The sequence below is a fragment of the Pollachius pollachius genome, assembly GCF_949987615.1.
Source record: "Pollachius pollachius genome assembly, chromosome: 1".
In the NCBI taxonomy this organism is placed as follows: Eukaryota; Metazoa; Chordata; class Actinopteri; order Gadiformes; family Gadidae; genus Pollachius; species Pollachius pollachius.
The window spans coordinates 721,250-734,025 of record NC_136934.1 but is presented as its reverse complement, the minus strand read 5'-3'; the positions used below and the strand labels follow the sequence as shown (position 1 = coordinate 734,025).

The 12,776-nt window shown below is 45.1% G+C and overlaps 1 protein-coding gene across 2 annotated transcripts in view; it reads right to left on the bottom strand.

The window, feature by feature from the left end:
• The window catches only part of LOC307083779 (endophilin-B2-like), a 31,750-nt gene that overhangs the window by 14,163 nt on the left and 4,811 nt on the right, over window positions 1-12,776 (bottom strand). Inside the window, exons 3-5 of one of the 2 annotated variants that reach the window (XM_079747736.1) lie at window positions 11,939-12,067; window positions 10,729-10,862; window positions 8,564-8,656 (exon numbers count right to left, since the gene is read on the bottom strand). In XM_079747736.1, coding sequence (XP_079603862.1) covers window positions 8,564-8,656; window positions 10,729-10,862; window positions 11,939-12,067 — 356 coding nt within the window. The remainder of the gene's footprint in view (window positions 1-8,563; window positions 8,657-10,728; window positions 10,863-11,938; window positions 12,068-12,776) is intronic. The other variant, XM_079747737.1, reaches the window with a different exon arrangement.

Sequence of the window (12,776 nt, the reverse complement as noted above, 5' to 3'; positions counted from 1 at the left end):
TAAACCCATAGATTTTTTCGGCAGAAAGGAGAAAGAGTTGCAAGGCCAAAAGAAAATCCTAATTAACCAAACAACAATCCCAACCAAAGCTCAAAGGGCTTCATGTGAGGTGGCATATTTAATTGCACAGGCAAAAAAGCCACACACAATCGGGGAAACACTAATAAAACCAGCTGCCATTGCTATGAGTCGCGCAATGTATGGGCATAAACCGGCCCGTGAGCTGGAATCAGTGCCGCTGTCTGACGGGACCATTTCCCGGCGCATCACCGATATGGCCCAGGACATAAAGAGTCAGCTGATTGACAGAGTGAAGAAAGGGAAATATGCTTTACAGTTAGACAAATCCACGGATGTATCAAACTGTGCCCAGCTGCTTGTTTTCGTTAGATAACAAGCAGCTGGGCTGCTTGAGAAAAGTTGCGAAGTCACAACTTTTCTCTGTTTTGGGACCTCAGTGGTGGAACGAGCTCCCTACCGATGTCAGGATCGCAGGGTCGCTCACCAGCTTCCGCAAAAGACTCTATATATATACAGGTGAGTATATACTCACCTGTTCAGAGTTTACCTCGACTCTGCATAGAAACCAATGCACAGCCACCATTGAATGTTGTACGTCCTGGCACTTGTACATTGCACTTATTCAAGGTACTTAATTGTGTAGCATCTACAGTAGCTGCTATCTTTGCTTTACACGGGGAATGGGTTAGCCTAGCGATTGTAATACTTGCACTTGGTTCTATGAACATCTTTACTGTAACGACAGCGATATATTGTTTCACTTCTTATGACAAATGTACTTATTGTAACAAATGCACTTATTGTAAGTTGCTTTGGATAAAAGCGTCTGCTAAATGCCCTAAATGTAAATGTAAATATTGTTTTGATGGAAAACTTAACGAGGACCTGCTATTTTGCGCCCCGCTGAAGGGAACATGCACAGGACTATCACCGAGGACATTTTCACAAAACTTGACAACAAACTGAAAGAAGAGGGACTGTCTTGGGATGAATGCATCGGTGTGTGTACAGACGGTGCTGCAGCAATGCTGGGGAAAAAGAAAGGACTTAAAGCAAGAGTCTTACAAGTGGCGCCCCACATAAAATTCACGCACTGTATTATCCACAGAGAGGCTCTTGCGAGTAAAACGCTCGGCCCAGAGCTGAAAAGTGTTCTTGAGACTGCAATAAAAATTGTCAACCACATTAAATCGCGTCCACTCAACACCAGGCTGTTTGCCACTCTCTGCAACGAACTGGGATCGCAGCACGAGGGCCTGCTGTTCCACACAGAAGTCAGATGGCTTTCGCGGGGAAATGTTCTCAGCCGCCTGTTTGAGCTGCGGGACGAGGTGCGCTTGTTTCTGATGGAGCATGGGTCCCAGCTCGCTGACCACCTGACTGACCCTGACTGGTTAACAAGGCTAGCGTATCTGTCTTGCATTTTTGACAGACTGAATGGACTTAACCTGTCATTGCAAGTTGAAAACACAAGCATCATGTCAATGAGTGATAAAATCCGCGCATTCAACAGAAAAGTGGATCGCTGGACTGCACGAGTTGAAATGGGCAGGATTGACATGTTTAATGAGCTGGACGAATTCATGGAAGAAAATGTTCACATTGTGAAGACGTCTATAACTACCCACCTTCAAGCCCTCCTGGAACACTTTGACAAGTATTTCCCTGAGGAAACGGCTCTTGAACAATATGACTGGATAAAATCACCATTCACTGTAACCACCGCAAGTCATCTGTCAGCCGGCATGGAGGACGCACTGATTGAGCTGTCATGTGACTGCTGTCATGTGACCGCATGTGTTTAAAGACAGATTTTAATTCCAAGACGCTTGCTGAGTTCTGGATTTCAGTCGAGAGGGAATATCCACAGCTGTCCAAGGCCGCGATGGACGTACTGACGCCGTTTTGCTCCACATATCTGTGTGAAAAAACTTTCTCTGCACTGACATATATTAAAAATAAATACAGATCACGTCTAAATGTGGAGGATGATCTCCGTGCGGCCGTCTCAACAATTAAACCGAGAATGGACTTGCTGTGTTCCACGCATACATCTCATTAGATGAGATTAATGCAGAAACATAGTTGCCAGCAACAATGTACATATGTTTACAACAGTTGTCCAACAGTGTGGATAATACCCTGACTGAGATATTCTTCTGTTCAAATGGAAATGAAAGTAATTTTCATTTCATAAGTTTCAAAGTTAAGTTTGCACATGACAGCAATACTGTGCACTCATGTTACATGGATATTATTTTGACTGGTATTCTGCTTTTTATCAAACAGTAAATTTCTATATGTAAAATCATAACAGGCTGATCTGCTCTTTTGTGTTGTCGTTAAGCCCGTGTTTGGATAAGCCTAGTGCGTATGGCCTGTGCGCACATTTTATTTTATTTTTTCAGTTACATCCGGGGATAGTGGGGGTTGCCAGTCTCTGGCACCGTTATTTTGGGGGTCATGGGTTGAAAAGTTTGGGAACCCCTGAGTTAGAGGATGAAAGGGTAGCGAGCATAAAGAAAACAGATACTCCAGAAAGTATAGAAAAGAGACCCGCCATGCGGACTCGTAGAGCTAACGCTATCGTTAGCAGTGACTCCGTCAAGGCAATCCTGTCGGCAGCACCACTTGCGAGGCAGGCTGCTGTCAGTAGCCTGCCTCGCAAGTCTTTTTCGGGGGTAAAAACGCTAGTCATAGGCGACTCTGTTACACGTAAAGTTAGACTACACTCGCCAGCAAAAATTATTTGCCTACCCGGGGCCAGGGCTCCCGACATTGAAGCTAATCTTAGGTTGCTGGCATGCAGTCAGACCACACACAGAGTTAAATTAGATGCACCAAACACCGACACTAGTTTCGACAACATTGTAGTTCATGTCGGCACCAACGATGCCAGGACGAGACAAACCGAGGTCACAAAAAGCAACATAGCTAGGCTTTGTGACTTCGCCATAAAGATGTGTCGGCATCGATTAATTCTCTCTGGCCCTCTACCCGATAAGGGTAATGATGAGCGTTATAGTAGATTATTGTCTCTAAATCGCTGGCTGGCACGATTTAGTTCAGAGCAGGGCTTTGGTTTCATTGATAACTGGCCCTCCTTGTGGGGCCGCCCTGGTGTGCTCATGAGAGACGGCCTACACCCTACTGGGTTAGGCGCCTCAATTATGTCAAAAATAGATGGAGAGATGTCTTAGCCAGGCGTGACTAATCCACTGGCAGCACACTGAGTTGCAGGAATTTAGCAAGTCTAGAACAGCAGATGGCTTAACTGAACCAGTTTATCAGGAAGATGTATCTATTGCACCAATCTTTTCAGAGATGAGTGTTAACCAGACTCCCTCTGAAAATAACGCTGTACCTATATGTACGGTGGTGCGGCCTCGCACTGTCTCGAGGTGTAAAACCCGCAGGCGAGGGCTGCGACCAGTATGACGAAATCGCACCATCCCCTTGATCGCTTCAGAGCGAGTGTTAACCGGACTCCCTCTGAAAATAATAAAATGGAAGCACTCAGAATAGGGTTCATGAATATAAGGTCGCTTTCATCTAAGGCGCTCTTGGTCCATGATTTAATTGTTGATAATAAGATAGACATACTGGGCCTTTGTGAAACCTGGTTAAAACCAGATGAGTTTTTAGCCCTAAACGAAGCTACTCCCCCCAATTACGTTAGCGCCCAAGTATCTAGAGAAGTTAAGAAAGGTGGTGGAGTAGCCCTGATATCTAATTCTAAGCTTAATTTAAAGCCAAAGAATAGATATACATTCAGATCCTTTGAGGTGCTTGCGTTCTGCTCCTCAGCTCCCCGACAAGCGAAACGAGTTCCAGACTCTTTCGTTTTAGCTGTAGTATACCGTCCCCCAGGACCGTATTCACTTTTTGTTGATGAGTTTTCTGATTTTGCAGCTGATCTGGCTACATATTCAGACAATATTTTGCTTATTGGGGATTTCAACATTCATGTGAATAACCCATCTGATGCCCTCGCAAGGGCTTTTCTGTCTATTACAGATACGCTTGGCTTCAAACAGCTCGTCCAGCACCCAACCCACATCGGTGGAAACACGCTGGACCTCGTTTTGACCCGCGGTGTAGACATTTCAAAGCTAGTGGTCTCTCCCTACACCTCAGCTTTATCAGACCATTTTTTGCTCACTTTCCAGGTGGTGGTATCCTGCCCCTGCGACGATCAGCAGGCTACTTTCAGCTGTCGCCGCATCACACCTGCAACCATTACAGCGATGGCAGATAAGTTACCCCGTTCACTTGCTCCGCTTTGTAACTATAGGGGTTCTGTGGAGTGCCTTAATGATGACCTCAACACTGCCCTGTCTGCTGCCATTGATTCAGTTGCTCCGCTCGTAATTAAAAAACGATCATTGAAAAAAACAGCTCCCTGGTTTAATGCAGAAACGCGCACCCTGAAGCGAAGCTGCAGAATCCTTGAACGCAAATGGCACTCGACTAAACTTGAGGTCTTTCATCTTGCATGGCACAAAAGTCTGCTCACCTATAAGGGTGCACTGACTACTGCCAGAAACGCCTACTTTTCCAATATCATCAACATGAATAGAAACAATCCCAAGTTTCTTTTTGACATGGTGAAGAGTCTGACTCAGAATCAGACTGAGACAGTAGGCTCTTCCATCGTGGCAGGTGAATTCATGGATTTCTTTGAGAATAAGATTCAATCGATTAGAGAGGAAATTGGTGCTTGCCGTGCAGCTTGTCCTACACATCCTACTGGGCAGGATGGGGTCCTGCCCAGTAGGATGGGGAACTCTGACACAACTCTCTTGGAGTTCAAGGCAATTCCTCTGGTGGAACTTGAAAAGGTGATAAAGGCATCGAAACCAACAACTTGTATGTTGGATCCTCTCCCTTCCAAGGTTCTCAAAGAACTTCTTCCCACTGTGGGGCCTGCAATCCTCTCGCTTATGAATCTCTCGCTTTCAACAGGAATTGTTCCTTCCAATTTCAAGGCTGCGATGATAAAACCGCTACTCAAAAAGCCTGGCCTAGACCCTGAATTAGTCAGGAACTATCGGCCTATATCGAACCCGCCCTTCCTGTCCAAAGTACAGGAAAGGATTGTAGCAAAGCAAATCATCGATTATCTGACGAGGAACAATCTCTTCGAACGTTTCCAGTCGGGGATCAGGAATTTCCACTCAACTGAAACTGCTGTTACAAGAGTTGTAAATGACATCCTTCTTGCCTTGGATAAAAATACAAGCTCAATGCTTGTGCTGCTGGACCTGAGTGCTGCGTTCGACACGATCGACCATAGCATTCTTCTTCACCGTCTTGAGCACTATGTTGGTTTCGGGGGTACGGCTCTTGGTTGGCTTGAATCGTACCTCACAGATAGAACCCAATTCATGCTCCATGAGGGTTCAGAATCAAAACACTGCATACTACGCTTTGGCTTACCACAAGGGTCGGTCCTTGGTCCATTACTTTTTGCAATCTACATGCTTCCCTTGGGCGACATTATCCGCAGCTTCGGAATTAGTTTCCACTGCTACGCGGATGACACCCAGCTCTTCATTCCTGTAGATTCAGGGGACTCGGCCCAGATCCAGAGGGTTGAGTCCTGTCTGGCTGCGGTGAAGGGCTGGATGTCACAAAACTTCCTACAGCTTAGCACTGGGAAGACAGAGCTGATAATTATCGGCTCGAAGCGGGACTGGAGAGAGTTTGAGGATGTCTCACTGTTGTTGGATGGCCTCGCCATCCCACAGAGTGCATCTGTCAAAAATCTTGGTGCCCTGTTCGACCCTCAACTGTGCTTTAACTAACATGTTAGAAGTATAACTAGAATTGCCTTTTTCCATCTGAGAAACATTGCAAGAATCAGACCAATGTTATCTGCAGCGGATGCAGAGACACTGATTCATGCATTTGTTTCATCAAGACTGGATTATTGCACTGTTCTCGGGACTACCAAAATCTACCACAAAAAGTCTACAGCTTGTACAGAATGCTGCAGCTAGACTGCTGACCATAACGAGAAGGTTTGATCATATCACACCTATTCTCACCTCTCTGCACTGGCTACCAATAACTTTCAGATCTGAATTTAAGGTGCTACTGCTAACCTATAAAGCCTTGCATGGATTTTCTCCATCCTACTTGAAGGGACTGATCATTCCTTATAGTCCTTCTCGGTCCCTCCGGTCTTCTGGAGCTGGCCTTCTTTCACTGCCGAAGGTTAAACAGAAATTGGCGGGACAGAGAGCGTTTGCCTATCGAGCCCCCTTCCTATGGAATAGGCTGCCACAAGTGATCAGGGAAGCTGAATCTGTGGAGCTATTCAAAGGAAAGCTCAAAACGCAACTCTACGATCTTGCATTTGGAACATAGAAGTGTGAAAACGACAGATGAAAAGTGAAGATCACTCTGTTTGTTTGTGCTTTTGTTAATACAGTATACATTCCCACTATGTACTGTTCCATTCTAATTCACTATTCTGTCTGTTCTAGCGTGTTGCGTTGACTGGACTGGATGCCTGGACTCTCCTCATGGTCAACCGGCTAGCACCACATCACCATTTTAACATGATGTGCATGTATTTACCTGTATGTCAATAATGGCACCCATTGCACTCCTGACCATCCCTGGAAGAAGGGATCCCCCACTATGCATTTCTTCAAGATTTCTTCCTTGCTAATTTCAAGGGAGTTTTTTCTTGCCCTGGTGGGGGCTTGGGTAAAGGGGGGTGTCATAAATATTTGGCCTGTTAAGCCCTTTGAGACTGTAATGGTGATTAAGGGCTATAGAAATAAAATTGAATTGAATTGAATTAATGGGAGATCTGAATGCCAAAATTGGAAAGGATAACGGCGACTGGAGAGGACCGATGGGACTGAAGGACTGGGGCAGATGGTGACAACGGGCTCCTCTCTGCCAGTTTCTGAGCCCTCAGGGGGTAATGACACGGCTTCCACCATCTTCTGCGTCAGCTTTTTAAATAAATCGCAGTTTCATGCTTTCCGACGGTGACAACCATAAACATATAAAGAAATAATTTTATATTTATATTGATAAAGGAATAAGAATTGTTTATATGTCTATGGCGACAACAACACGACTACCGTCTCCTTCTTCTTCAGCCTCACGATCTCCAGCATGCGCAGAACACAAAATCCGATATGCGATACGATGCTGGTTTACATGCAGGTAGAAAGCGGACTATGAACCCGTTATCTAGGTGTTCTTATCCGATTTCGCTTGTCCGTTCATGTTACGATATCCGTCCGAAGTAGATCGGGTAAAGGTGTTTACTTGCATTTTAAAAGCCCTGTTGAGGTCTTACTCGTTTATTTACCGGATAATGACTGCATGTAAACGCACTGACAGATGCAACATGGATTGAGATCTAATCTAGACGAGAAATCAAAGCAACACTTGTAACAGGAAGAAACGCCTCTGACAAGATTTCCAAGAAAAGAACAGGGGGTCCGTCAAAGCTTCAAGAGGACACTTTGAAGAGGTCCTAGATAGTCCCCCCCCAGACAACCCCCCAGCCACAGAGGAAGCAGAGAAAGACCACTGTGGTAGGATGTCTATGGAGGAAATAAGGAGAGCCAGCAAAAAGCTGAATCTGGGCAGGGCACCAGGGAAGTATAACACACTGAACCCAGTAAACAGATAGGCCTCAGGATAAATGTTGGGAAGAGCAAGGCCATGAGGCTCCACACCAAAACCCTCCCACCTATCATGGTCGAGGAGCAACCCCTGGAAGATGTGGCCGAGTCGGTATACCTGGGAAGCAACATCAGCACAGATGGAGGAGCTGGAAAGATGTTGAGCTACGCATCAGCAAAGCAAGACATGCCTTTAGAACACTCCGACCTGTATGGCTCTCTTCCAAGCTCTCCAGAAACACCAAAATCAGAATCTTCAATACAAATGTAAAATCTGTCCTTCACTATGAATGTGAAACCTGGAAAACCACCAAATCAATCATCAATAAACTACAAGTGTTTATTAACAACTGTCTCAGATACAAACTGAGCATTTGGCCGACAAAATATCAAAGGTAGACCGGTGGAGACGCATGAACCAGGAGCAAATCCACATTGAAATCAAATCAAGAAAGTGGGGATGGATCGGTCATAAACTTAGGAAGGATCCCAGGAATATAGCAAGACAAGCTCTGGACTATAATCTCCAAGGCAAGAGGAAGTGATCCAACTGGAGGCGGTCCACGCTTGATGAACTGACCAAGACGGACCTCCTGGCAAGAAGCAAAGCCCATCGCGCTGAGGAGAGTGAGGTGGAGATCTTTGGTGGACGCCCTATGCTCCCAAAGGGGCCAAGGGGATTAAAGAAGAAAGAAGATGCATCTGGATAATAGTTTACATTTAACTTTACTTACCTTTTCCTTTTTATTCCTCAAACACTAAGAGAGACATACAGGCAGACAAAGAGACAGCCAGAGTGACAGACAGACAGCCAGAGAGACGGACAGTAAGGCAGACACAGACAGACAGACAGGCAAACAGACAGACAGGCAGGCAGACAGACTCACTGCAGCCTTGCTCTCGGCGGCCTGGGCTCTCCTCAGTCGGGCCTTGCAGGCGTCCAGATCCAGACGGCGGTTCTCCAGCAGACGGCGTTCTTTCTGCACCCAATCACAACCCAGACCTTAACCCAACCCATCACGAGATCCAATCACAACCCAGACCTTAACCCAACCCATCACCGAGGTCCAATCACAACCCAGACCTTAACCCAACCCATCACCGAGGTCCAATCACAACCCAGACCTTAACCCAACCCATCACGAGATCCAATCACAACCCAGACCTTAACCCAACCCATCACCGAGGTCCAATCACAACCCAGACCTTAACCCAACCCATCACCGAGGTCCAATCACAACCCAGACCTTAACCCAACCCATCACGAGATCCAATCACAACCCAGACCTTAACCCAACCCATCACCGAGGTCCAATCACAACCCAGACCTTAACCCAACCCATCACGAGATCCAATCACAACCCAGACCTTAACCCAACCCATCACCGAGGTCCAATCACAACCCAGACCTTAACCCAACCCATCAGAGGTCCAATCACAACCCAGACCTTAACCCAACCCATCACTGAGGTCCAATCACAACCCAGACCTTAACCCAACCCATCACTGAGGTCAAATCACAACCCAGACCTTAACCCAACCCATCACCGAGGTCCAATCACAACCCAGACCTTAACCCAACCCATCACTGAGGTCCAATCACAACCCAGACCTAGAGATGGGCGATATGGCCTAAAATCCATATTGCGATATACATTGCAGCCTCTTGCGATAACGATATATATCACGATATAAAATCATAAAATAACCGTTTCAGAACAGGTTACATAGACCCTAAGGAAAGACAAACTGCTAAATGTATTTAAAAAAAAGAGAAATATAGTATGTCATTTCGAGAACATTTATTGTGAAACACTGTAATCATACAACATAATGTTGCAGATAAATAAAATTAGTATTGGGTTTCTTTCCTTTAGTGCAAACCATTCTAAAAGGCACTACACTTAGTTTAAGTCCTTGGTTCTTAAATGCCACCCAAGATGCAGAGAACAGGAAAAACGGGTGTCTTTCTAGATAAGGAACAGACACTGTACTGACAATTAGGGATGGGCATGATTAATTGATGATCGATCATTGATTGTTAAGATTTTTGTCAATTACGTGATATTTTTTATCGATCAAAAGAAGGTTGACCCAGCCGGAGAGGTGGTCTCGGAGACGTTGCTCAACATGGAGCAAAGAGGAGACGGAACGTCTTTTGGATATTGGGGTCCGATATCCAAAAGACATTCCTCTTTGCTCCATGTTGAGCCACCACCCAACGGTCCGACAAAAGCAAGTAAAAAGTATGCTGGAAAACATAACTTAAAAATGCCGATGCATTTAACACATTCCGAGTCAGGATGAGGGAGAAGGAGTTGGACCAGTCCGCAGATCAATGTATATCACGCTGGATATCCATGATTGTTTACTTTCACCGGTGCTTCCCCCCCCCACTGGCAATTCTGGCACTGTTGCGAAAATTGCAATGTGAAAAGGAATTGCACCAAACCAAAAATTAAACATTGTATTTTGCGTCATCAACATGCATTATCGCGATAGAGCGATAGAATTAAAATTTCTATCGTAGGCCATTTTTTTATCGTTTATATCGTATATCGTTTATATCGCGCATTACTACCCAGACATTAACCCAACCCATCACGATGTCCAATCACAACCTAGACCTTAACCCAACCCATCACAGAGGTCCAATCACAACCCAGACCTTAACCCAACCCATCACCGAGGACCAATCACAACCCAGACCTTAACCCAACCCATCACGAGATCCAATCACAACCCAGACCCTAAACCAACCCATCACCGAGGTCCAATCACAACCCAGACCTTAACCCAATCCATCACCGAGGACCAATCAAAACCCAGACCTTAACCCAACCCATCCCAGAGGTCCAATCCCAACCCAGACCTTAACCCAACCCATCACTGAGGTCCAATCACAACCCAGACCTTAACCCAACCAATCCAGGCACTCCTTAACTTTAATGTTATGATAATATCTACTTTAAAGATATGTGGGTGTCACAGGTAGAAAGTATAGGACAGAAGTAGAAATAAAAGAAATGTGGAAAATCGGTGTGTTGCTCACTGTGATGAGGCTCCAGTCTCCCTCCAGGAAGTCTCTCAGTGGGCTGATGAGAGCCACGGCCGAGAGCTGGGAGAACTCCCGCTCCGCCCGGCCCAGACGCTGCTCACACCCCCCCACCAGGAGCAGACTCCGGCCTACACACACATTCTTTAACCATTAATATAGCTCAAAATAGCACAAAACATCTGCAGTAGCATTACTAAACATAGACTGTATAACAGCTTGATGGCAGACTGCAGTCAGCCGGATGAACTGAAAGCACTTATAAAGGTCAGCTCAGCCACAAGCTGGGAGCTCCCACACACACACACACACACACACACACACAGCCACACACACAGTTTATGTGTACAAAGTTCATTTTGATGATTCAGTTCTGGAATCAGTATTTCTCATTCCGAGATGAAAAAATATGGAGAACAACTACAAGAAAAAACAAGTTAGACAGCATCCTCTATGCATGAACGGCGGCACTACAAGCTAATCACAGCTACACTACAAGCTACAAAAGCTATGAGCTACTAACAGCTACACTACAAGCTACTTAAGGCTACGATATAAGCTCATTACAGCTAGGCTGCAAGCTAAAAGCTACATCCGCTACAAGCTATGTCACAAGCTACATCCACTACGAGTGACTACCAGCTAGACTACAAGCTACTTACGGCTATACTACAAGCTAATCACAGCTACACTACAAGCTTCTAGCAGCTAAACTGCAAGTTAGAAGCTAAAAGCTACATAAGCTACTAACAGTTACACTGTAAGCTGCTAACATCTATACTACAAGCTAATCTCAGCTACTCTACAAGCTACATCAGCTACGAGCTACTAACAGCTACACCACAAGCTACTAAAAGCTACACTACAAGCTAATCACAGCTACACAACAAGCTTCTAACAGCTATGCTACATGCTCCATCGTCTACAAGCTACGCTTTTAAAAGCTACGCCACAAGCTACTAAAAGCTACGCTACAAGCAACTAAGAGCTACGCTACAAGCTATTCTACAAGCTACTAAAAGCTATGCTACAAGCTACTAAAAGCTACGCTACAAGCTACGCTACAAGCTACTAAAAGCTACGCTACAAGCAACTAAGAGCTACGCTACAAGCTATTCTACAAGCTACTAAAAGCTATGCTACAAGATACTAAAAGCTACGCTACAAACTACTAAGAGCTACGCTACGGTTTCCCAGCAGGGCTCACCGTAGGCCAGCTCGGGGCCCAGGGACCTGGCGGCGTCCTCCATGTGGCGGCCCAGCAGCTGGCCGCTGGCCGGCCTCTGTGGCGCCGTGCGGTCCAGCTTCTCATATAGGAACTCCTCCATCCGCACACCTGGAGCACCACACCGAGACGGGCAGGTGACACAGGGGTGTGGTGCCGTAACACACCGTTACACCCAGCCGTATGTATAGGGCTGGGTATCGTGGCCAATTTCCTAAATCGATTCGATTTCGATTCATAAGGTTCTGAATCGATTAATCACGATTCGATTTGATTCAATCTGCTCTTAAATAATGAAAATGGCTCAACTGTGTTACAAAATACAAATGTACTTTATTTTTTCTCTTCATCTTAAACAAAAGGTTTTAAGTGCCAACTTGTAAATTGGACAGTTTAAAGTTGAGCTGTAACCAAAACTGTCTCAAGTCTCAAAAGTACAATTTTGAAATTAGAAAGGAATTGCAATTGAAAGTCTACTTGAACTACAACATTCCATCACTGCAAATTGCATGAAGGCATTGTTTATTAAAGTGCAAAATAATGGTAACAAAACTAAAAAAGAAAAAAAAAAATCGATCTCATGCCATATGAATCGATATTGCAAGATTTAAATGAAATCGATCCAAAATCAATTAAATCGATTTTATTTACCCAGCCCTATATATGTATAGATATATTGTAATAAATTCATGCGAATCAGCTTGTCTGGCCTGTGTACACACTGTCTGTCTGTGTAGAAAAAGGTGTTATCAGACCATAACATGATTGATTGTCATAAATATTTGGCCTGTTAAGCCCTTTGAGACTGTCATGGGGCCCT